Below are 24,115 nucleotides of genomic sequence, written 5' to 3'. Positions count from 1 at the left end.
CTGCACCGTCTGGGTGAGGATCCCAAACCCACACCAGTTTCTCAAGTAACTTCTGGGATGAGCATTTCCAGAATGTTCTGCTCTCCCTTCACAGCCATGTTTGCCATAGACAACAAGAGGCTCGTGCTAGAAGAAAACTGTTTCTTTTTTAAACAGAATGGTTTTTCAACCCTTGTTCCTCAGGGTTTTCTTTTTCGGCAAAGATAAAGTATTATCTGAACATCTGCCTATGTATGTATATATATATATATCATGTATGTGTGTGTGCATGCATACCTGTATACACTCAAAAATGGTCCTGCAAACTTGTGCCACTCATAGCAGCCCATCCTGCTTCATAGCAGAGAAGACACCAACTCCAACAAACAGCAAAAAAGCTGTCCCGCTCAGCCAGAGGAATGCACTGAACCACATCCATCTGTGGCTCTGGAGGGAACCCCACCAGCTCCAGGTGGGAGGCTCTGACTTGAGTGTAAACACATTGCTTTACAGTATTTCTAGACACCAGCTGTACTAGAGAGTGCCGCACTAGGACACACTCACCTGTGCCCAGCCCCTGGGGAAAGCATGCCCAAGGACACAGAACAGTCTTTCAGCAATCCCCACTTTGCAGCTGGACAGCAATTTTCTAACCCAATTAGATACCTATGGGCAGAAATGGAGACAAGGAAGAAAGGCAAAGAGATGTCTTTCTGAGAGAGGTGGCCACAGTAACATAGCCTACCTGACCAGAGCAATGTTTTTGCATAATAAGGGGAAGTCACTGAGCAAGCAGCCCTCAGAGGAAATGCCTCTTTGTTCTGCCTGAAAGCTTCTCACTGTCTTTGAGGAAAGATGCTAATACAAACAAATTGATCAAGACAGAGTAGAGGCAGAGGTCCAGGCTGGTGGGCTGAGTGACAACCCACTTCTAGTCATAGGCATCATCATCATCAAAGTAGGAGTCACAATCAAGGTTATCTGACTCATCATCAAACAGAAAGTTGTCTTCATCAAGGTCGTCATCTTCATCATAGTCTTCCTGCCACTGTGGTTCATACTCCTCATCTTCGGCTTCTTTTCCACCTTCATCTAGGTTGGGGGAGTCACACGAGATGGTATGTTTTGGCCTGTTGAGGGGGAGAGCAGAGCCCTGTCTGTGAGCAGCAACCACAACCCAGCCCCACACCACCCTCATCCTCCATACTACTATTCACCTCAGCATCCCCACCCAAAGCCATGCCTCAGGGTCACAGCAGCTGTGCAGGTGCACCTAGGAGAAGGTGATTCAATGGCCTTATCCATGCATGCAGCACAGGGCTGTGTCAGAGCAGAGGTTTTGCTGGTCTTCACTACTATGTCACATAGTTACCTCAAACCACAACACAGGATGCAAGTAATCAGTATCTGTAATTAACTCTTTCGTATGTCAGCAAGCACAGGAGAAAACTCTGGTCACCTGCTTTTTGTCTGCACTCACCCACCTTTCCTTGTTACCCCACTAAGAAAACTCACCCTACACAGGCAGAGGCTGAAGAAGACACATTGGAGAGTTTCACGTTTCTCTGACCAAGACCAGCCAAAGTCTGGAGCCCAACACGGAAATCCTGCTAGCATGAAGAACAGCCAGAAGAGAGACAATATGTGAGCTGGGGCGTACTTAGTGCTGCAAACCCCCTCCCCACATACACACAGCACTGAGAGTCTATCCTCTCAGCTGATCAACCCCCTTTCTATGTTTGCCCAAGATCAAACTAGACCAGAGCAAGACAAGGCACTAACAGGTATGTGGACTTCACCTGTGTGGACTGCCAGAGAAGTGCAAACAGGCGCTGCTTGATCTGGTGTACCAATTCCAAACCAGCACTGAAATGCTCTGCTTTCAGGAGCTGAAGAGAAGAATCCAGGTCCTGGTACTGCAGCAGGGTTTCCTCTACAATTCAAGGCCAAAGTCATACTGTTTCCCACACTCTTAACCAGAGATTGAGTCCCAGGGCTCTGATTATGAAGCCAGTCACAGCTACTTAGGTCTCCTGTGCATGTACATTCCTCTTTCAGAAGGGAATGTGTTGCTCCTTACTGCATCAGTCTCCACTGGCAGCCCAACTGCTTCAGTGGATTTCCCAGAAATGACATCAAGAAGGCAATATGGGCTGGGAGAAGTAAGAGAGACCAGCTGTGTGCTGGTGTGTACGCTATTGTCCCACTACAGAGCTGCCACCCTTTGAACCAGACAGCTGGGAACATTACTCTCTACTTCAGACAGGCTGTGGGACTTACCCAGAAGGATCTGCAGAGCATTAGTGTGCAGCTCTAGGCTCTCGGTTTGCTGTTCCACAATATCCATGCTTTCAGTGTTCTGGTTATAGTAGCTGTATACACAGCAGTAGGCCAGCACCTGGAACAGTACAGAGCATGCCGTAAGCATCCTCCTTCAGCTTCAGAGTGGGCAAGAAGAGAGTAGCATCAAACCCTTCCAGTCTTCATCATGTATCAGTGGCTGAGAGAAGCCTGGCAGTGCTTCTGGGTCTGTGGTAATAGCCCAGTGAACCATCATGCCAAGTGAAAGCAGTGCCAGGGTACCCAGAGCTACTCATAGGATTGGAAATGAATGTGTGATCATTTTGTACTGAAGTCTGAAATAACCAGTTATTCCCACCTGCAAACCAGCACAAGAACACAGATTGTAAATGCAAAATAAGTATGACTGATCAGCAGGCGGAGAGTCAAAACAACCAGCACACAGTATCTACACTCTGCCAGGCAGCCCAGGCTGAACTCAAGTGGCAATGAACTGAGAGAACTGAGCCCAAAGGGAAGCAGGCATGGTGCATGCACCAAGAGCCCATGACAAAGGCCTTTCAACAAGTGACAAACTCCCATTATGAATGAATGACCCCTAAAGCCATCCAGGCACCCAGTAGGAAACAAGACCATGGTTTCCATTTAAAGAAATGGGCCAGAAAAGCCAGCAGAAGAAAGCAACAGTGACATGTGTCCTGGCAAACACAAGGGCTACCGTATGGAAAAGATAAAATAGGATCAGACACCCTTGTTCTACATGCCTCTCTCAGAATCAAGCCTGCCAGCACCAATAAGGCATATATTGCAAAGGCAATACTGCAAAGGCAAATTGGAATGGACCAAATCCAGTATATGAAAACCCTGAATATAGATCCTTGTACTAATTCCATGGTGTCAACTTGAGCTAAGCTCCAAATCCTATGACCTGACTGTGAGGAACACACAGCCCAACTCAAACTGAGAGCAGGGAAAGGCAGACATGACCTCTTCTTCTGCCCTGGTGCTATTCCTCCCCTCACGCTTATTCTGTCTCCCCTCGTTTGGAATAGAGCAAGCCTGGCATCTCCTAACTTTAAGAAAGGCATAAAGCACACTGACAGAATTAAGTCTAAACCTTAGCAAGTTATCCAGCCTTACCTTCCGTGCTTGTTCGAGCATCTTGCAGGCATCAAGAACAAAGATCAAAGTCCTAATTTTTGGCATCACACTGATAGAAGAAACCCTGTTCCTCAGACTCATGGCAAATTCCTGCAATAACCACAGGAAGGAAAAAAAAAAAAAGACAATGTCAAGCTCCACAAAATAAAAAAAAAAAAAATTAATTTCAGCACAGATAATTGGCAAGCATTTTGAAGCGCTATTCCAGAAGATGTAGGCAGCAGGAGAGCATTTACTGTACCCAACTAAGATATCTCTACTATGCCATCCCTTCAACCTTCTATAGTATCTCAGCTCTAGAAAGAGTTCAGCCTTCAGTCGCCATTGCTTCCCAGTATCGCATCAGCTCGAGCATGTGAACACCACAAGTGAGATGTTCAACTTCAACAACAGACTTAGTAGAAGAAAGCAGGTCAAGAACTATCTGTAACACCAGAGCAAGTGTGAAATAACCAAGCATCTCCACCTGGATCTGAAGTCTGATTCTTAGCTTCAGGTGACATACAGTGATAGACAACAGAAGCTGTCCTGCTCACCAGGGCTAAGGGAACAGAGTCAGCATCTGCAAAGGAAAGAGGAGGCCTTACCCTTGCATGATGATGAAAGATGCATCTCTCATTGTAATCCTGAAAACGCTTCTCCTGCCAAGCTGCTTTGCTCACCTGAAAGGAAAGGTAGAAGTAACCGGTAGCAATTTCCCTCAAGTACCAGAGTTGCCTGGAAAATGCTACCACACATACAGACTTTGACAATACTACCAATATTACTGGCAAGTGCACAAAGCCCAGAGTAAAGGACACAAGTGGAGATCCTTACCCTCTGATAGGCCAGGTGCACCTGAACACAAGCAGGAACCACTGGGATATAGCAAACCACTCACCACAGCAGAGCAGTTGTAATAATCCTTATGAGTTGGCCTCCAGGGCTTGAGGCAACGCCAACAGAAGCCATGATTACACTTTGCACACGTCATACTGCATGGTAGGAGAAGAACAAGGGGAATCACTCAGTCACTTGCAGACAGTTCCTCCCAGGGCTCCCTGACATCACAGGGCTGGAGCATACAACCCAGTCACTTCCATCCACTCAGTACTATGCATTTCCCTGCATGTATTTTTTTTAAAGCCTTTGCTGGAAGCAGATGATGCTTAAAAGCACTCATTGTGTCTCCAAAAATGAGCTGGGAAACCTGGCAGCACAACCTTATGGTCCAAACTCACCAAGTACTTCTAGGGTAAACTAAGCATTCCACATTTTGAAGCAAGATCCACATGAGCACCTCACCTCTTGCACCAGTAATGCAGCACTGCGCAGAGCAGAAAGGCACTTCACAGCCCTAGGGCCACACACAACTTGTGGGGACAAATCACAGCCGGGCACTAAGGGCTGTGCCAGTGCAAGAAAGAAACAAATGGTGACTCCTAAGCCCTGTCTTCAAGGCTAGATGTAACTCCCCTATCATGTAAAAAGCTGCCAGAGATCCAAGCCAATTCAAAAGAGGCAGTTAAAAGAAAATTGCTTGAAGTTACAGGTACAGGTGAGCATGAAAGAAAAAATGGTGCTGAGATATCCACTTTCCTAACCTGTACCTCTGTATGTCTACAGCTGATTCTGAGTGCAGACAAGTGTATGCTATAAAAAGGTACTGCAAAATGCATTTGGGTTCTGCTACAGAGCGATCAACAGATTTAACTCTGAATGCTGGGGAACATTTTGCTTTTACTAGGAATTAAAAGCAATCACTCATTCCTCTCAAACTATAAAACCGACCTGCTATAACTCTTACTCCACAGCCAAAAAAAAAAAAATTAGAAAAAGGCACAATGGACCTAACTGTATGTCTTTGCCCTTTCCTGTCTCCAGTAGCAAACAAAAATGGATACTTACTGCAGGCACCCCTCATTTTTCTCTATCTGAGCCTGGCAGCTTGGGCAATGCTTTGAAATGAGCTTAGCTAGATGTTTGCTTTGGGCTTCACTTGTCATTCCCTCATAATACCCATCGTCATCCACCCACTGAGATATGTGGCTGCAGCTGGCAGGATAATGGGCCTGAAAGAGAGAACCAGTCAACCACACAAAAGCCAAACAGTATGTGCCAAACCCAAGACACTGTTCCCTGTGATACAGCTCAGCCTCACCTCTGGAAAGTTGCAGTTGAAGCAGGATATCCAGGAGCACTTGGAACAGGCTGCCCCATAACCAAGTCCATCCTTGAGGAGGATCTGATCACAGCCCTGAGGGTTGGTGCACCATGTCAGGTTGGAGCAACATTCAACATAGCCTCTGAGGAGGGCTTTTTCATACTGTAATAAAGAAACCAGGAAGGAGATTTAAGGCACAGAAGCTGCATGGTTGAGCCTTACAACTGGGGTCTGTTTCCTCTGGGCTCCACATCTGACTGAACAACTGCTCACAACAAAATGGCACTAAGTTAGTTTACCCTTTCATCCCCTTTGTGTAAGTTCCACACCCCTCATGTTATATCTGGAGGCTGTTTCATATAATCACAGAATAGCTGAAGTTGGAAGGCGCATCTGGAGATAAAAACTAGTCCAACTCCTCCAGCTCAAAGCAGGGTTGCTCAGGACCATGTCCAGTTGGATTCTGAGTATACCCAAGGATAGAAATTACAAACCTCTCTGCCCAACCTGTTGCAATGTCCCATTACCCATACTGTTAAAAAAAAAAAAAAAAGGTTCTTACATTTAAATGGAATTCCTTGTGATTCAGCTAGTGCCTCCTGCCTCTCATCCTTTCACTGGATATCACTAAGAAGAATCTGGCCCCTTAATACCTTTTGTGTGTTTACACATGTTGATAAGATCCAACCCTGAGGCTTCTCTTCTCCAGGCTAAACAAACCCAGCTCTCTCAGCTTCTCCTAGAGGTGTTTCAAAACCTAAATCATCTTTGTGGCCTTTTGCTGGATTCTCCTCAGTATGTCCATGTCTGTCTTGTACTGGTGAGCCCAGAAATAGACATAGTACTCCAGTACCAACACTAGGTAGAGGGGAAGGATCACCTTCCTCAGCCTGCTGCCAGCACTCTTCCTAATTCAGCCTAAGAGGCTAGTGGACCTTCTTAGCCACAAGGGTAGACTTGCTGGCTTACGTTCAACTTGTTCTTCACCATGATCCTTTTTTTTTTTCCTTTTGGTCCCATCATCCAGTTCATCAATGAAAATGTTAAACAGTGTTAATCTTAGTGTCAGTCTCTGGGTTATACCACTGGTAACTGCCCTCCAGCTGAGCTTTCTGCCATTGACCATAACCCTTTGAGTCCAGCAGGCCACCTCACTGTCCACTCATACAGCTTCTATCTCATCAGTTTTTTCTATGAGGATGTTGTGGATGATGGTGTATTATAGAAAGCCTTAGTGAAGCTGAGATAACATCTTTACTCATCCACAAGGCCAACAATCTCACCATAGAAAGCTGCCAGGTACTCTTTTAAACTTTTTCTAAATCCCTCAGCAGACTTTTGCTTAGTTACATGATGTGCAAAGGGGAAGGAGACTCACTTTGCCCACAGCCTGTAAATATTATTGCAGAGGAAAAGGCAAATTGGTTATCAATAAGGGACTGCTCGGGTAGGCGCCCAAGGATGCAACTACACTGCACATTGTAGCTTAATTTTCTATGCTGAGTTACAATACTACAGTGTAAGGACTACAAACATACACAAAGCTAGAGGAAGTTCAGGAGAAACCCCATCATTTTCATAGACCTCCTACAGATATTTTTGCATACTTGGAGAGCTGCTCTATAGCCACCAGGCACAGAAATGACAATACAGATCACAACGAGCACTACAGATAAAAGGTACAAGCCCTGAGCACTGAAGGGCTCAGACAGGGCTCACATTGGTTTCTCTCTCTTGTTCATTCTCTCCCCCAGGCAACCTAAACCAGAGTGTGTGCACTGACTGGCTGCAAGGGTGTCAGCCAGTGTCATGGCAAAATGCCTGGTGGAGGCTGTCTCAACAAAGCCACTTCATTCTTCTCAGAGAGTCAACATCTGTGTCTGTTGTCATCCCGTTGATAGGTGTTGTGATCATTTCTGCCCAGACATCAGTACTCAGAGAGATAAATGGGTACTGAAGTCAGCAGACAACAACAAATCACAGCCTTCACAGAGGCTGAATTTCACATCAGGAGTTTCGCTCTATCCTGTTTTCTTGGTGAGGAGACAGAGATGCAACTGCTGAAGTAGATCTAGGATTCCTACTGGAACCATAAGAGAAAGAGCTGCTCTTAGGAAGTCTAAAAGAAGAGTGAGCAAGTGTTCAATGAAGGTTTGGGAAGAAAACTAGCCAGGTACAATCAGGAAGTTGGCAAGTATCACATGACACTGACCAACAGATCTTGAGAGGAACCTTTGCGCGTGCTAGAGTTAATCCAGGTATGGAGCCCATAGCATGATTCCCAGCAAAGAATCCCTGAAGGCAGAATGGAAGACCAGCTCTGAAGAACAGACTCTCCAGGAACCAGGTTGAGAGAAAACCTCTTTCAGAAATATGATAGGGTTTATGTTTTGTAGAAAAACAAGTATGAAAGTTAAAACTCAAATGTATTAGCAAGAGTGCAGTCAGCAGGCAAGAGATTTCTCACAGCTATTTGGCACTGCTGACACTGTTGGATACTGTGAAGAGTTTGGGCTCCCAAGTAAAAGAAAGACCTTAACAGACTAGAGAAAATGTCATCCACAGGCCATTAAGATAGACAGAGGCTGGACCACAAAACACAGGAGGGGAGGTTGAGAGAGCTGGGTTTGTTCAGCCTGGGAGAAGGCAGCAGAGGAGAATCTTACCACTGCCTAGAGCTACCTACACATAAGATGCAGAGAAAACTGAACCTGGAGCAGCGTGTTTTAACTGCAGCGTCCGATCTTCGCACAAGAATGACTATTTTGAGCACAGGGTTGGACCAGAAATTCCCACATATTACTGCAACCTAAATTATTCTACGACTATATGTGCGACTATGCAGGAGGCCTTAACACTCCAGCTATACCACTTACTGAGCAAAAAGGGGAATACATAACATTTCAGTGAGAGCATCAGAGCAACTTGTTAAAATTGACTCCTATTCACACTGACCTGCAATAATTTTTTTTATAAAATGGCCATAGCAACAGGATATTAAATCCTGCTCTCAGAGAGATGTGACTATAGGATTTGCAAAGCCAGTAAAAACCAACTGCCCAGCTACGTGAACTAATTCTCCAAGCACTTCTTATAGAAAACAAGATACAAAAGATATATCAAAGGAAATGCTCTTCTGTAGCCTTGCCCATTTTGTTTGCCAGTTTGGAAGGTTAAAGAAAAATTATAAGATGGAGCAGTCTTTATGACTACTATTAATTTTTCATTATGACTGTTCACATGGGATCATAATAACAGTAACAAGCTGGAAGAGGAGGAGAATATTTTTGGAGAAGCAATTGCTGGTGGAGGCCTGTCAAACAACAGAGCAGTGGAAAACAGATGAGACACTTGATCTGCTCAGCTATTAACAAAAATAGTCAGTCATGCAATAGCCAAACCACTGCCATTAGGCAAGGGTATGGGGGTGGGGGGTGCATTCAGCTCTAAGTGATAACTCAAAACTGAAATAATAGGGAGAAAAAGTAGCTTCTGCCTCAGAACAAGTAGCTCCTGCTTCCCCCTGCTGACTGAGATCTAAGGTGGGGAGAGCTCAGGAAGTCCAGTTTAGAGATGTATGTAGATCCACATGGACTTAATTAGAGCAACGATTAAGTCTGATGTGATGACTTCTGTCATCTTCACAAAAACCTGGAGTGCTCAAAGCCAGAGGCTGATAGAAGAGAAAGGATGTTGGGGTCGTTGAGGCAGCAATAAAATGAAAGTGCTTAAAGGTTTCCTCTTTGTTTGCCCTAGATTTTACAATTGCTTCCAGCACACCAGCAGAGGACACTTGTCATGCATTAGCTGCTATCATAGCTCCCACCTGGTCCTCAACTAAGGATGCACCTGAAATGTTGTTTGCTGGAGACACATTTAAATGAAATACCACTGTGCTCTTTTCCTGATGTTATGTATGTTTGCTCCCTACTGAGCAAAAAGGGGTAACATAACATTTCAGTGGGAACATCAGGGCAACTTGTTCAAATTGGCTGCAACTGATCATTGTCAGTACCTGAATAGCTGGTATTGACCACGATCAGAGACAACAGACACCACTGGTCAGAAATCTGATCTGCCTCGATTATCACACTGTCAGTCTTAGTAATCTTAGCAGCAAGATTATCTGCTAGTGCTGACCAAAATGAAATAGAGCTTAGACACCCAGTAACCATCTCTCCTATTTCACCTTGGCTATAATCTCCTCGGAGGAAATGATGGAACAAATGAAAGCTGCAGTTGGCTGTGCACGGCACTCAGATATGGGACAGGTGCAGCTGACAACCATGTTCTGTTCAATGCGAGTCGCAAGATACTCACTCCAACAGGGCTGTGAAGGCAGAAGAGGAGAGAACAGAGCTAAACGGGAGCTGCACCACCTGGGCCATGCCACCCTGGAAGCACAAAACCACCACAAACCATGGATAAATATTCAAAAGCACAAAGGTGGGAACCTTTGGATCTGAAGGATCACAATAAACAATGGAGCTGAGGAAAAAGAATGTGTGTGATCTGTGAAAATCACCTGAAAACAGCTTCACCACAGCAAATCAACTGCCACCAACTAGGCAGCAGCAATTCCCTACCAAGTTACAGGAGCCAAAGGTGCCAGGACCTTCACCTTGCAGCAGTAGTGCATGCAGCAGAGGGTTGGTGGCTTCTCAGCAGGACACAGCTGGTTCACACAGACTGGGCAGTGGGTTCCTGGGCTCGGGGGAGGCTGGGCATCCTGCACTTGCAGCCCCGAGGAGATGAGCAGGGTCTCAGGATTCTCCATATAGCACTGGATCAGGAAATCCACATTCCACCTGCAGTGCATGAGGAGGTGCCGAGCAACATCACTCGGGATGCTCAGAGTATCCTGGACCTGCTGTACTGTCTGGTTCATGAGCACCTTCGCCTCCTCTGGACTAAGTGTGTGCCCCATTGGCACCTGCAGCATTGCCATGAGAAACTCTTCCAACCTGCCTATCCCAGGATTCAACCTGACATGGAGAAATGCGTTATGTCCATACAGGGTAGACAGGCACACCCCTCCACACCTGGTGACATGCGTCCCTACCGATACAGGCAGTCTGCGTCGTCATCATCATCCAGAGATACCTCTGGTGGCCTGCTCTGAAAAACCATCTGTGCCTGGCCCCCAAGAGGTGTTGCGGGTTCAGCAGAGATATATTCCAAGACATGAGGCCTCTCTTCGTGGCGCCGGAGATAGCCCTGGTTCAGTAAGTGCAGGACACAGGACAGCACGTCCACGCTGTGGCAGCAGAAGCTCAGGAACTGCAGCCCTGGACACAACTCGCCCCTCTGACAGGCATCAATCACCTACAGCAGCAAGGGAGCCCCACACTGCAATGCAGTGCAGCACCCAGGAAAACCCCCTCTCCTCCTCAATCCCTCCATACCCTAAACACCAGGTTGTCTATGTGGAGCTGCTTCTCCACCTTGAGGATGCGGGTGATGAGGCAGCAGAGGACATTCCTCTTCCTTTCCAGGGTGCTGACATCAGCCCTCTCCACCCGCAGGTACCTCTGCTGGGGCAGCAGCCTCAGGTGGCGGCCAGAGGCACAGGCCAGGGCTGCCTGGTTCACCTGCAGCACACCTGGGGCCAGCACCCAGCCTGGGGTCAGCCAGGCCCTGAGCTGGGCCCTGAAGGAGCCCCAGGACACACGTGGGGCTGCTGGACCCAGCCCTGGGCCTCCTGCTGCAGCCTTCACAGGTGTCGGCCCCATCCCTGTTCCTGGCCCCAAGCAACAGTGACACCCACCACCCCTGGCCCTGGTCCCCAACCCTGCATACAGACCCGAGACCCACCCACCCATGCTGATACACACCCCACGCATGGCCCCAAGACCAGCCCCACACACCACCCCCAGCCCCCAACTTGAAAGACAGACCTGCACCCCAAACACCCACAGACCCATCCCAGCCCATTCGCTTCCCCTACAAGCTCAGGTACGCTCACCCCAGCATCCCCAGGGGCGCCCCAGCCCCACACTCACCTCCTGGCGTGCAGCTCCGCACCAGGATGCCCTCGCCGTGGGTCAGCGGTGTCAGAGCATGGTGCAGCAGCTCAGCAGGGAGCCCGGTGGCCTGCAGCAGGGCCTCCACAGCCACCTCCTGCAGGAGGGCGTGGAAAGGAATGGCCGGCCAAGCCCAACCATCCACTGGCCCTGCCAAACAAGGGGGGGCCTCTGCCCCAAACACCCCTGCAGACCCCACCAGAAGGGAGGGCACAACCCTGCTGTGCTCCAGCACCCACCGCAGCACCAGCTCCTACCTCAGCACTGTTGAAGCACAGCAGGATGTACATCTGCAGGGTGGACACGTGGAGGATGCAGTCTCCAAACTGCAGCTCAGCGTGGCCCAGCCATGTCCACTGCAGCCGCCGAGGCTTCGAGTACTCCCAGCCCAGCTGGCTCTGGCCTGCCAGAGATGGCATCAGCGCCAGGGCTGGGGCCAGCTCTGCTGGGCACTCCCAGCACTTCCCAGCACTGCTGCTGCTGCTGGCTGAGCTGCTGAGGGGGAGGCTGGGCACCACGAGACCCCCCGCACACCCACGGCCGCCACACTCACTCCGCCTGCAGAAGGCAGCAAACTCATCCAGGGGGGACGTCAGGGCGGCAGAGAAAAACCTCCCAGGTTCATCCATGTAGCAGAATGGGGACACAGGCCAGCAGCGTGGGGACAGGGCCAGCACCTTCACCTCTGGCACATCTGCCACCGAGGCTTTCCCCAGCACCTGGACATGAGGGCAGCTCAGCACAGGCCCCAGGATCCCTGTGAGAAATGTGGGCAGCCTCCTGCTCTCCCCACCCCACCAGCACGCTCACCTCGTCCAGGCCCGTGTCCAGCTCCACCACCCACTTGTCCTGCTCCTGCAGCCGGAAGAGGTAAAACTGCTGCTGGAGCTCCTCTGACTCGGCCAAGTTCCTCAGCATCTCCTGGGGGAAGCGGCTGGGGAAGCACAGCCCAATCTGCTCCACGACAGCTCCTTCCAGCCAAGACAGCCCTTGCGCCAGGAGCCGGTCCCCCAGGTAGTGCCTGCCACAGGCCACAGGGTCAGGTCAGGTGCCAGCCCAAGCCCTGTGGCCACCAGCCACCCACTAGCAGACAGAGATGGCCTCAGCCCTCTCTGTGCCAGGCTAGGCAGCACCCGTCTCCCTTCCCTGTCATCTGCAGGAAATGTGCCCCTCACAGCCTTTCCCCTCCCCACACCAGAGATGGGAAAAGCAAGTGGGAGCATCACAGCCACACCAGCCCAGGCTCAGCCACAGCCCCAGTGCCCTCGCCTCGCCATGCCACACCAGCCCTCTGGTGCTGTGGAGACATGGCACCCTCACCGGTAGAAGTGCTCGAAGGTGTGAGCAAGCTCCAGGCCACTGAAGACAACAAAGGGTTCCAGGATCTGCTGCAGCTGCTGCAATGGCCCCATGCTGCCTGCAGCCCCCTGCAGCTCCTGGATCTGCCTGTCCAGGTAGCGGGCAAACTGCTCGCTCACCTGCAGAAGAACAGGGCTGGTGCAGAGGGGGCTCACTGGGGGGCCAAGGCCGGGCTGGGGAAAAGTGCCTGAGGGGAGCAGCCAGGAAACCCTGGGGCTCTTGGGCAGGGGACAAGGGTGCGCAGGCACCAGCCCAGGACAGGACGCAAGCACTCACAGCTGGGTACCATCCAGGGCCACCGCAGGACCTGGTTCCATGACCTGACTGTGGGGCTAAGACACCCCCCACCCAGAGCTCACCCAAGGCTGTGGGCCAGGGCAGCCTCCCCAGCCAGTGCCAGGGGCTGGTGACACCGGGGCCCGGCACTGGTGCCGCGCTCCCTTGACTCACGTGCAGGGTGGTGAGGAAGGAGAGTTCCAGCAAAGCCCCTGCAAAGCCCTGGCCCAGGGCCAGCATGAAGGTGGCCTGCTGCCCAAAGAGCTCCTCTGTGGCCCCACGCAGGCGCTGGTACAGCCCGCAGTATCGCTCCACGAGGTCTGGTGCCTGCCCTGCCACCTCCAGGAACCCCTGCACCTGTGGGGAGGCAGCACGACAGGGGTGAGCCCCACAGTGGGACGCACCTGTGCCCTGCGGGAACCTCCACAGCCCCAGCCTTGCTCTGCCGACACCGGCTGCCCGGGTCTCGGCCAGTGGCCAACTGGAGGCCCTGGTGTTGTCAGGGGCTGCTGAGCACTTGGGGTGAGGAGGGAGCAGAGCCCAAGGGCTCAGCAGAGGCTGTGGGGCAGGACAGAAGTGCAGCAGCCACCCAGCAGGAATAAGTTGCCCAATGCTGGACCCGTCTCCTAGCCCGGGCACAAGGGCCAGGCTGACGTCTGAGCCCTGCCAGGGTGGCAAGTGCAGCAGGGCTGTCCCCATACCCCTCCAGGCTCTGCAGAGGTCAGATACAGCCCCAAACCCCCCTCACTATCCCAGGGCAACACCAGGCCCCGCTCTCCACAACACCTGCCTGGCACACAGTCCCACGTGCCCTTTCTGGCCTCACACCTGGCTGTCCAAGCTCTACCTGCTGCTGCACCACGCCACGCCAGCACTGTGAGATGCCCCACAGGCTGCTCGACCTCTCCACCGCTGCCTTCGCAGCCCTGGCTGGCACCTCCTTGTTCTTCCTCTCCTGCCCGCCTGCCAAGGGACAGTCCTGGGCTCAGTGTGGCTCTGTCCACAGGCTCCACACAGCAACCACAGCAGCCTCTCCCTCTCCCCAAGGGGCAGAGGAGATGCTGGAGAGGCATGGCTGCAGTGGGGGCACAGCCATCATTCTTTCCCAGCTCAGGAGCCACAGGACCCTCCCTAGAGCTCCCAGGCAGATCCCCGCAGCCACAGCCCGGCACTCGGGACCACCACCCCCAGCTCCACGGGAAGGCAGCCCCTCACTCACCAGCTGCTCTTGCCTCCTCTGGCTCTGTGCTGCTGGGGTCCACATGCACCAGGAGCTGGGTCAGGCGCCGCACACGGGAACCAAAGACAGTACTGTGGCTGGTGGCGCGGTGGGGCAGCTCCACACTCTCCAGGTACTCCCTCAGCAGCCAGGCCAGGGCACTGATGCCTTCGGGGTCTGCGAGGCCAACCAGACTCAGAGCAGGGTGCCTCAGCCTGAGGCACGGTGTGGATGGGCCCAGGAGAACACAGGGTACCTGGGCTGGTGATGCTCTCCACCAAGGGGCTCACCAGGGCCTCCCAGCACGTCCTGCCCAAGGCCCGGGCTGCCTCATCGTCAGGAAGGAAGCAGTCGGCAAAGCCCTGCTCATGCCGCAGAGCCTGGTTCAGCCTGCAACAGCAGCTGGGCAGCACACACTGGGGGACTGCAAGGTGGCCCTGGCCCTCTGGGACTGCTGGTGGCCAGGAGAAGCCAGAGTCCCTTGCTGTCCAGCTGGGACACCCGGCTGCTCCTCTCCTGGCCACACAATCCCCTTGCGGGCTGCCAGCACCGTCTCCCCAGGCCCTGGGACACCAGGGACATGATGACACAGTCGGTAGACAACTCACCTGCCAAAGAGCTGCAGTAGTCGCCTCCGGTCCCGGCAGATCTCCTGGCACCAGGTATGAGCCTGAACAGTGTAGGAGAGGAACGTTCGCCTGCACAGCTGCTCCCTGAAGACTGGCCAGAACGTGGGCTTGGGACCCAGCACCTCGATGCCACGCACACGTGTGTCAATGCCGCCCTACAGGAAAGTGTGACCCTTAGCTCCTGCAGCCTGTCCCTGACACCCTACACTGCCAGTTCCTGGCCTCCTGCTCCCCTACCTGCTGGCACCGCTTCACTCGGATCTGGATGACAGGCCAGAAGCGGGTCATATTCTCCAGCAGGACCACTCTGCTGTCTGAAGGCAGGATGGTCACCTGCAGGTAGACAGTGTGCTCTCAGCAGGCCAGGCGGCAAGCACCAGCCACCCTGCGTGCTCCCCAGCCAACCCACATTATGGCCATGAGGTGTGTCCCCCAGCAGCCCCGACACAGCCAAAGGGCACCCCCGGCAGGGCCCCATCCATGGCTCACAGCCCCAGCGCAGGATGGGCTGCAGGGCTGCCCCTGCCCAGGTCTCCAGCTCCCATTGCCTACAGCCAGGAGGAGGCTCCCACAGCACCTCCTGCTGGCCCCACCTCCCTATGGGCCCCACAGCCAGGGCAACACCTTCATGGGGCACAGCAAGGACCAGCCCACTGCCCCTGTGGGGCCCCATGGCCAGAGCAGCCTGTGCCAAACTCACTGCGTTGAGCTCGGTTCTGATGGTGGTTGGGCTGTCGCCCCCCAGCACCACGACACGGGCCGGCATGTAGCTGGAGTCCTCGCTGGCCACCAGCATGCTCATCTCCCTGCAGCACAGCAAACATGGTGCTGCCAAGCTGTCCCCACCTCCCTGCCCTGGCCCCTGCCAGCCCCACACACCGCTGCCCACATCCAGCAGCCCCCAGGATGGGGACCACTGGGGCAGGGCTCGCACAGAGCCTCCAAAGCCCTCTCCTCCTTATACAGCTGCTGGCCCTCCTGGCCCCAAGGCCTCCCAGCCCTGCCGGGCCAGCCCCACCTGACCAGCACCCCACACTGCATGTGCACAGTGATGAAGTGGGAGCCAGTGCTGCCATTTGACTCCCAGTAGGTCTTGGGGTTCCTGTCTGTCAGCTTGCTGGCCCGGTGGGGGTTGGAGGAGACCTGCACCTTCTCCCAGCACTTGTCCTCCTTCGCCTCCACGCTGGAGCCTGTGGGGAGAGCATATGGAGCCTCCAGCCGCCTGGCCAGCATATACCAGGCACAGGGCTCCAGATCCCACTTCCTGCTGTCAGTCACCTCGGCACAGGTTGTGCAGAAAGACGTCAAAGAAGGGGATGCTGATGGGCTGCTGGCTCCGGCGATGTTCCTCTATCTGCCCCAGCACCAGCTATGGGATGGGTGAGGCTCTTACCAGGGGCTCTGGGTCCTCCTCTCCTTGCCCACCACAGGGCTGTGGCAGGCAGGGAGCAGACTGAGGCTGAGCAGACTGAGGCTGCCCCTCAGTGCCCGGGACGGCTGGATGCCGCAAGACCCAGACGCCCAGTGCAGCCAGGCCTTCCCAGGGCTACCTGGATGCAGCCAGCCAAGATGCTGGTTGTCAGCTTCCTGCAGAGGCTGCTGTACTTCTCGCAGTCGGTCACCAGGTCGAGCAGGGCTGGTGCCAGTGACGGGGCTGTGCGGTGCTTGTCCAGGGCTTTGGCCAGAGCCTCACGAGAGCCCGCATGGCACAACATCGCAGCACAGTCCTTGCTGGCACTGGCCAGGCGGTGCAGGAAGCCCACAACCTCCTGCACCACCTGCTGAGTGGCAGCCATGAGTGGCCAGGCTGGCACCAGGAGCCCTCCAGCCCCAGCAGCAGGTTCTGCAGGGCTCCATCCCCCTCACCCTGACACTGCAGCGGGGCTCATCAGAGCCCAGCCGGGCATGGCACTGGGCACACTGGCCATGAGGTTGTGGCCATGGCCAGGATGGCCACTGCCCACCTCTCTCAGTGCGTTAGCCATGACACACTGGACTCCAGCAGGCAGGGACCTGCTTCACCAACACTGGGCCCAGCCGACACACAGCGCAGCCACCAAAGCTGCCCCTGGCCGCCGGGAGTCCCACAGCCTCCTTACCTCCCCATCGCTGCTGTGCGCACTCAGGGAGAACAAACAGGGCTCCACACACTCGTGCCAGGGCAGCACATCCTCCTGGTAACCCTCCAGGAACTTGTTCAGGATCCTGAGTGACAGAGGGGGGGCCAACTCAAGCTGGGGCAGACAGCAGTGCCAGGGGGAGCCCTGCTCCCTACCCCACTGACAAAGCCAGCACTCCACACGGACAGGGAGCCAAGGCTCCCCAGGCATCTCGGACACCACACCAGCACCCACGCATCTGCTGCACTGCCCCAGCATGTCCCAAACAGCATCCACGCATGTGCTGCTCTGTCCCATGTGGCCCCATGCCCCGGGACACCCCGATCAACACCTGTGGATGTGCTGGGGTGCACCTACCCTGGCCCACAGTCAAGTTGAACAGCCCCATACACATTGACAAATGTGCTGTGTCCTGCAAACATCACCACAAGCACTCACACCTGCTGCGGAGGACCCAGATCCCCCAAGGATGCTCAGGGACCCACCTGAGGATGCTCAAGCTCATGGCCTTCTCTGTCCCCAGCAGCTTCAAGCTGCGCAGCAGCAGCCTGAAGCACCCATGGTCCTGCAGCAGCCGGGCTGCCTCACCAGAGGGGACAGGGCCTTCGGCACAGAGCTGCCGCTCCAGGACCACCACCACCTCCTTGGACAAGGTGCTGTTGTCCCCCAGGCTGCCCAGCAGTGTCCGCACGTCCCCCAGGCCCAGTGGCACCTCTCTGCCTGCCAGGACAGGGACATACAGGCCTGGCCCAGGCACTCACAGGAGCCGTGCCATGGGGTGCTCTGCCCCACAGGCGAGGCAAGCCGTGCCCACTGCGTCCCGGCGCTGCAGCACAGTGGGGCTTTGGGTGCACGGTACCTGCCATCTCCAGGCGCAGAGGTAGCCGGTGCTCTGCCAAGCGGTTGATGGTGCTGAGGGCCAGCATGGCCTGAGGGCAGCCAGTGCTCTGCCTGTCCCACCAGCAGCTCTGCAGCACCGTGTGGAGGTCACAGCTCACCAGCTGCTCTGCCAGGCCCCGGTGGCCGTCGATCAGCATGTTCACCACCAGCAACCCATTTTGCACGCCTGAGGAGCCCCTGCAGGGACAGAGCCATGCAGGTGCCTTCCTCCCCCCAGCACAGAGCCTCCCCTGCACCCACAAGCCACCTGCCTGCCTTGCCTGACTCTCAACACAGAGGGTCCCCCCGCCTCTAGCCACTGCCCTCGCTCTGCCCCTACCCTGGCACCCTCTGCATGGTGCTCATGGCAGCAGGGATGGCACTCAGCAGACTTGCCGAGCCCTCGCTGGAAGCAGTGCCGATGCTGGCAAAGATCTCTCGCATCATCTGCATGTCAGTCTGGTTCAGGGGCAAGACCTTCCCACTGGCGCCTTCTGGCTCGCCAGCCATAGCTCCCACCAGCACCTTCAGGGTCTGCAAGGTCCAAGCAATCAGGAGGGCAGTGGGCATCTCCGCCACACCTGGGCAAGCCAGTGCCATTCCTGCCCGCGTCCAGCACACTCTCTGCCACACTCACCGCCAGGCCGGCCTGCTGCACCAGGGCAGAGGAGGCATGCTGCTGCATGCCAGCCAGCATGGCCCACACACCACCCTCCGTGGCAAACGCCATGCGCCAGTCGTATTTCATCATCAGCATGGCCAGCAGTCGCAGCGTCACTGCCACCAAGGCCTTCTCTGCCACCTCAGTGCTCAGCAGCTCCACCACCACCTTCACCAGCTTCTCCCTGCACAGGAAAGGATGCCTCAGGAGCAGCTGCCTGGCACTGCTGCTGGCACAACAGCACCCCGGGCACTGCCAGCCACCTTCACCCTGCCCACATGGCTCTACCGCAGCTGGGTCAGCCCCAGCAATCACACTGCCTGGAACAAAAGGACACAAGATCCACCACTCTTCTTGCCTTCACACTCCCACTGCCACCTCCCGCACCCCCACCTCCACCACTGGCCCCCATCCTGCCAACACAGCCCTCCCCAACCAGCAGGATGGGTGTGCAGCACACCATGGCTCACCCAACACTCCTGGTCCCCAGCCCACCCTGGACTTTGCTGACTCGTGGCTCAGGCTCAGGCTCCTCCTCCAGGATCTTCATGATGTGCTTGAGCCCGGCTAAGCACAGTCCCAGCTCTGAGCTGCTGCTCTGGATCACGTCCACCATGGCTGCCATCTTGGCCAGCGAGCCCCTCTCACCCGCCTCATCGGAGCTGCCCAGCACTGGCGGGAGGGAGGCAGAGACATGGGCACATCAGGGCAGCAGTCATGCCCCAGTACCTCCCATAGCACTGAGCACTCACAGACCCAGCACCCACGAGCTCCCCCCTTCCCAGGCAACCCCCAGGTGCCCTGCCCAGAGCCTTCCTCCGCCACGGCAATGAGCCACCTCCAGCTCTGTGTGGGTGCCCCAGTGCATCGCAGGCCATTACCTCTGATCTCCTCCTCTGGCACCTCTGGGAAGAGCAGCCCTTCCCTCTCAAGGAGCTCGCTAAACAGCTGGGAATCCGACTTTGCCACCGCAGCGAGGGCATGAGGTGGCACTGTGGATGCGGAAAGCTCTTCCTTCGCTGCCTTGGCCATTGTGATTTCAGGGACAGTGCTCCTGCAGCCAGCACCCTCCAAGGACACTGCAGTGCTCACCCTGGCATCCTGCTCAGCCCTCCTACCAAGGAAGTATTTGGCGTAGATGTGGGACCCACGCAGGTCACGCTGGATGCTGCCCTGGCACTTCTTCTCCAAGACCTGCAGCACCTTCTGAGCCAGCTCCACAGGTATCGATAGCTGGATCAGGGCTTCTTCATCCACCTCCGGCAGCTGGACAGATGAGGTCAAGTTCAACCTCAGGCACTCCCTACCCCATGCCCCTCCTGACAGCCAGTGCCAAAACAGACAGAAAGGCTGCACCGCCAGGGGACTCCAGGGCCACTCCCCAGTGCCACCCTCCCCTGGCTGTCCCCAGCCCAACCGCCACCAGCCCAGACCTCCCACATGCACTCACCACCCAACCGCAAACAGCAGAATCACCCCATAGGCTTGCCTCACCTACCCAAACCTCCCTGGACACTGTACTCTTCCAGGGTCATGGGAGATTGCATTTTCTCTCATCTCTCCCTCACCCCTTTGCTGTGCCAAGCTCCCCACACACCCACCACCCCCCACTTACCCATTTCAGTCCCATTTCTGCCCCATTCAAGCTGTCCCTGCACTGCTCATGCTTGTTGTCTCATCCTCTGGGACCAGTCGCTTCACTCTCTTCCTCCCTCCCTCCCATTTGCCCACTGCAGGCTCTGCCAAGCACCTGTTCCCCCTGGTCCTGCTGGATGAGACAGGTGATCTCCTTCTGCCCTTGTGCTTCCAGCTTCTTCACAAAGAAGAGCAGCTCCCACCACTCAGCACGGCTCAGGACCTCTGAAGCCTTGGACGGCTGCTCCCCCAGGTATGGCAGGGAGTACAGGCCCCCAAAGGGCTTGCAGAAAAACGGCTGCGCAACTGCAGGAGAGCAGAGCAAGGACGGGCACTGACAGCCCTGCCAACTTCCCCATCCTCTGCTGCACACCCCGTGCTCCCCAGCGAAAGAGTTCATGCGGAACACCTGGGCAGAAGAGATTCCCACTGTCCCACAGCCCGCTATGGTAAAGGAAGGTGACAGGAAGGCAGTGAGAGGGGGAACAATCTGGGAGGAGACCCTAGAGAAGCTGTAGAGATGGGGATAAACATCTTCGCTTCAACCTCTTTGGGCTGTAGAATGTTAAAAGCACCTCTAGTTCACTGGTCCCCCAGCCTGCTCCCACAGTGCCTAGAGCAGCCAGGGCAATGCACTAGGACACCCACCACCTGCATAATCCACGCAGCTGCAGAAGGGGAAACAGAGCTGGCCCAAGACAGAATCATAGGATAGATTGGAAGAGACATTCAAAGCTCATCTAGTCCAATCCCCCTGCTATGAGCAGGGACACAGATCAGGTTGCCCAGAGCCCCATCCAGCCTGGCCTTGAATGTCTCCAGGGATGGGGCATCTACCACCTCTCTGAGCAACCTATGACAGTGTTTCATCACCCTTGCTATAAAAAAAATTTCTTACTCATGTCTAACCTGAATCTCCTCTCCATTAGTTTAAAAGCATTACCCCTTGTCCTATTGCAACAGGCCCTGCTAAAAAGCCTGTCTCCATCTTTCTTATAGGCCCATTTTCAGTACTCAAAGGCTACAATAAGGTCTCCCTGGAGTCTTTTCTTCTCCAGGCTGAACAGCCCCAACTCTCTCAGCCTGTCCTCAGAGAGAGCTGTTCCAGCCCTCTGATCATTTCTGTGGCCTCCCCTGGTCCCTCTCCAACAGGTCCATGTCTTTCCTGTACTGAGGGCTCCAGGGCTGTATGCAGGACTCCAGGTTGGGTCTCACCAGAGCAGAGCAGATGGGCAGGATCATGTCCCTCGATCTACCCTGGCCACACTCCTTTTGAGGCGGCCCAAGATGCAATCGCACTTCTGGGCTGGAAGTGCACATTGCTGGCACACGTCCAAGATGCTAGAGAAGTCAATAGATTGGAAGCTAATTCTGCTATGAGCTTCTCTCTTTTCCAAATGCCTCTTGCCTGCTAATAGGGCAAATTCTTACAGGCAAAAGCAAAACAAGGCTGCACAGTTATCACACTCCTTTTAGCTAATACATTCAAAATTAAGAGAGGGAAATAAAGTCCATTACGTAGGCTAGATATTCCCTAGGTAATTTAGAAATAAGAGCTGAACGAACACTTGCTGATATCTGCCACGCAACAACTTGCAGTTCTCTCTGCCAGTGCAATGTGGGTGACATTCACCACCTCAAGACTCAACAGAAAAGGGACAAACTCACTTCAAAATGCCCAAGCGTGCCAAGAGCAACTACATACACATCTGACTACCAACAGTCAGTCTGTGTGAGCTAATTTATCCAGCTGACAAAGATACACAGCAGAAAGCATCTGCTTTTTCAATTCAGTTTCTATGTGGGATATCATGACTGGAAAGAGTTTTACACAGAAGTGAAACAGAGCCTATGCTTCTGCCAAAATCAGAGATAAAGAAAAAAGGCAAAGTCTAACCAATTTGTTTTAACTTAGCCACTTCATACTGTTGTGCAGTTAAGTCTTCAGTTACAAGAGACGGAAGCCATTAAAGAAGCCATGTTTTCAACTGGCAATAAGAATATTTTGAAGTGGCTAATTAGCTGCTGATCTCATGCACGTTCTGTCTCTTGCAGCAGTTAAGTCCAAATTACTCCTACAAGATCACAGGCGTGATAAAAGACAGTTTTCCATGGCCAGAGTCACATCAGATGCCGAATTAGAAACGGGTATCTGAAGTCTCGGTTTTCCCTTTTATCTTCTGCCAGTACAAGGGCAATGTCAAAGGATTCTAGGAGGTTCTGCAGATGTCTTATGAAAACAGCACATCTACTGCTCACCTTGCCCAAAACTGAGCTGTATGAAGTTAAACAAACTGTTGGCACGTTAATGCTTTTAAAAATCCACATGATTTATTTAAGGGGACCTGAGCGTGCACAAAGCAGCTTCATCTCGGAGAGATCCTACATTCTTATTTCGGTTTGTTCAGTTAATTCAAACACACATTTTTGACAGTTGCAATTTAAATCAAATGTTATGCTTTTTATATCATGACTTTTATTATATCATGACAGAAGTCTAGGATTCAAAAATACTCCATGCAACCACAAACCTTTTAATTACTTAACCAGCTCTACATACAAACTAAAAGCTCATGGTACTTTCTAAATCCAACCTGGTAGTTACTATATGTTCAGCCATATAAAGTTCACCACTTGAAAATACGCCACAGCAGAATCAGAGATAACACAGATATAAACATGCAGCACATAGTCTCACCTGTGTCTAGATTAGAGCTCTCTATCAGACTACGTTCTTTTTCCTGAGTAGCAGGATCTTCCCACTGATCTCCAAAGCCAATGATCTCCAACATGTGCCAATGCATCCAGTAGGTCTGACCTGTTGACTGCCATAAAACCTGTGGGTGAAACAGATCTAGATGATCAGATTTGCTCACTCATTCAATCCTCATGATACATTTGTCCTCCCATTTATTAAACGCAAGGAGATAGCAAGCACTGTTCAAGAAGACCACCTAATTCATATACAGATTTCAACACACACATTGTCTAATTTTCAAGCATACCACCTTTATTAACTTGTTCCCCTGGTTACACCTGGATCTTTGTTTAAAAAAAAACAACCACCAACTTTGCCTGCAACCACTACAGATCTCATCTAGCACAGCACCAGTGACAGAAGTGCATCTAGTTAAGCATGCCCATTCAAAAGTGCCCATCAGTAGGTGCCTCGGGAAAAGCACACAAAGGAAGAACTTAACCAACACTGTCCCAAGGTAGATGAGCTGTATATAAAGGGTCTTGAGGCGCAAACCACCTGGTGAATGCAAATGTAGAGAAAACTGGTTTTCCTACTCTGATTTTACCTTGTATTAGTTATACTTTTACACATTGGTCATTCACCAACCCTCTCAGATGGGTTTGGGGCTCTTGACAAACATGTCTCAACTAAGGCAATTGTTTTCTGTACTTTGTCCAAGTCGCCTCTCAAAATCAGAAGGATTTTTTCTAATAGCTTCCCATATTGTAGTTTTACATTTCACCTTCTGATAGCAGAAGGAGGACCCAACAAAACAGCAAATACAACATCTCAAAAAAAAAACACACAGCAGAAAAATATCTGGGTTACGTGATTCACTGAGCTCTTTTGGAGTTACACCAATGCTACTAGGACTCCGTTGTGCTGGAGAGCTAAACAAATAAGATGCAGACGGGTTTTAAGAAAGTACTATAACGAAGGAGATTTAATCAAACCCTACAAACACTAATTAGTCTTCAATTAATCTCTGAC

The 24,115-nt window shown here is 53.0% G+C and overlaps 1 protein-coding gene across 9 annotated transcripts in view; it reads right to left on the bottom strand.

Annotated features, from left to right (window-relative positions):
- Nucleotides 1-127: 127 nt before the first annotated feature.
- CUL9 (cullin 9) overlaps nucleotides 128-24,115 on the bottom strand; it is a 36,446-nt gene continuing 12,458 nt past the window's right edge. The window contains exons 6-42 of one of the 9 annotated variants that reach the window (XM_071805825.1): nucleotides 23,084-23,222; nucleotides 20,501-20,691; nucleotides 19,632-20,016; nucleotides 19,221-19,422; nucleotides 18,727-18,934; nucleotides 18,430-18,623; nucleotides 18,070-18,287; nucleotides 17,696-17,930; nucleotides 17,190-17,295; nucleotides 16,641-16,871; nucleotides 16,369-16,459; nucleotides 16,109-16,280; nucleotides 15,791-15,896; nucleotides 15,328-15,423; nucleotides 15,070-15,245; nucleotides 14,718-14,851; nucleotides 14,462-14,638; nucleotides 14,090-14,205; nucleotides 13,417-13,599; nucleotides 12,928-13,085; nucleotides 12,418-12,628; nucleotides 12,161-12,326; nucleotides 11,865-12,010; nucleotides 11,587-11,704; nucleotides 10,990-11,186; nucleotides 10,647-10,909; nucleotides 10,206-10,569; nucleotides 9,774-9,914; nucleotides 5,582-5,746; nucleotides 5,329-5,492; nucleotides 4,322-4,415; nucleotides 4,029-4,103; nucleotides 3,421-3,531; nucleotides 2,260-2,377; nucleotides 1,779-1,912; nucleotides 1,495-1,589; nucleotides 128-1,109 (exon numbers count right to left, since the gene is read on the bottom strand). In XM_071805825.1, coding sequence (XP_071661926.1) covers nucleotides 911-1,109; nucleotides 1,495-1,589; nucleotides 1,779-1,912; nucleotides 2,260-2,377; nucleotides 3,421-3,531; nucleotides 4,029-4,103; nucleotides 4,322-4,415; nucleotides 5,329-5,492; nucleotides 5,582-5,746; nucleotides 9,774-9,914; nucleotides 10,206-10,569; nucleotides 10,647-10,909; nucleotides 10,990-11,186; nucleotides 11,587-11,704; nucleotides 11,865-12,010; nucleotides 12,161-12,326; nucleotides 12,418-12,628; nucleotides 12,928-13,085; nucleotides 13,417-13,599; nucleotides 14,090-14,205; nucleotides 14,462-14,638; nucleotides 14,718-14,851; nucleotides 15,070-15,245; nucleotides 15,328-15,423; nucleotides 15,791-15,896; nucleotides 16,109-16,280; nucleotides 16,369-16,459; nucleotides 16,641-16,871; nucleotides 17,190-17,295; nucleotides 17,696-17,930; nucleotides 18,070-18,287; nucleotides 18,430-18,623; nucleotides 18,727-18,934; nucleotides 19,221-19,422; nucleotides 19,632-20,016; nucleotides 20,501-20,691; nucleotides 23,084-23,222 — 6,279 coding nt within the window. In that variant the 3' untranslated portion in view covers nucleotides 128-910. Of the gene's footprint in view, nucleotides 1,110-1,494; nucleotides 1,590-1,778; nucleotides 1,913-2,259; nucleotides 2,378-3,420; nucleotides 3,532-4,028; nucleotides 4,104-4,321; nucleotides 4,416-5,328; nucleotides 5,493-5,581; nucleotides 5,747-9,773; nucleotides 9,915-10,205; nucleotides 10,570-10,646; nucleotides 10,910-10,989; nucleotides 11,187-11,586; nucleotides 11,705-11,864; nucleotides 12,011-12,160; nucleotides 12,327-12,417; nucleotides 12,629-12,927; nucleotides 13,086-13,416; nucleotides 13,600-14,070; nucleotides 14,222-14,461; nucleotides 14,677-14,717; nucleotides 14,852-15,069; nucleotides 15,246-15,327; nucleotides 15,424-15,790; nucleotides 15,897-16,108; nucleotides 16,281-16,368; nucleotides 16,460-16,640; nucleotides 16,872-17,189; nucleotides 17,296-17,695; nucleotides 17,931-18,069; nucleotides 18,288-18,429; nucleotides 18,624-18,726; nucleotides 18,935-19,220; nucleotides 19,423-19,631; nucleotides 20,017-20,500; nucleotides 20,692-23,083; nucleotides 23,223-24,115 lie in introns of all 9 variants that reach the window. The other 8 variants (XM_071805826.1, XM_071805827.1, XM_071805829.1 and 5 more) reach the window with 8 other exon arrangements.

The sequence above is a fragment of the Patagioenas fasciata genome, chromosome 3 (genome assembly GCF_037038585.1).
Source record: "Patagioenas fasciata isolate bPatFas1 chromosome 3, bPatFas1.hap1, whole genome shotgun sequence".
Lineage (NCBI taxonomy): Eukaryota > Metazoa > Chordata > Aves > Columbiformes > Columbidae > Patagioenas > Patagioenas fasciata.
This window is presented reverse-complemented; position numbering and strand designations above follow the sequence as displayed.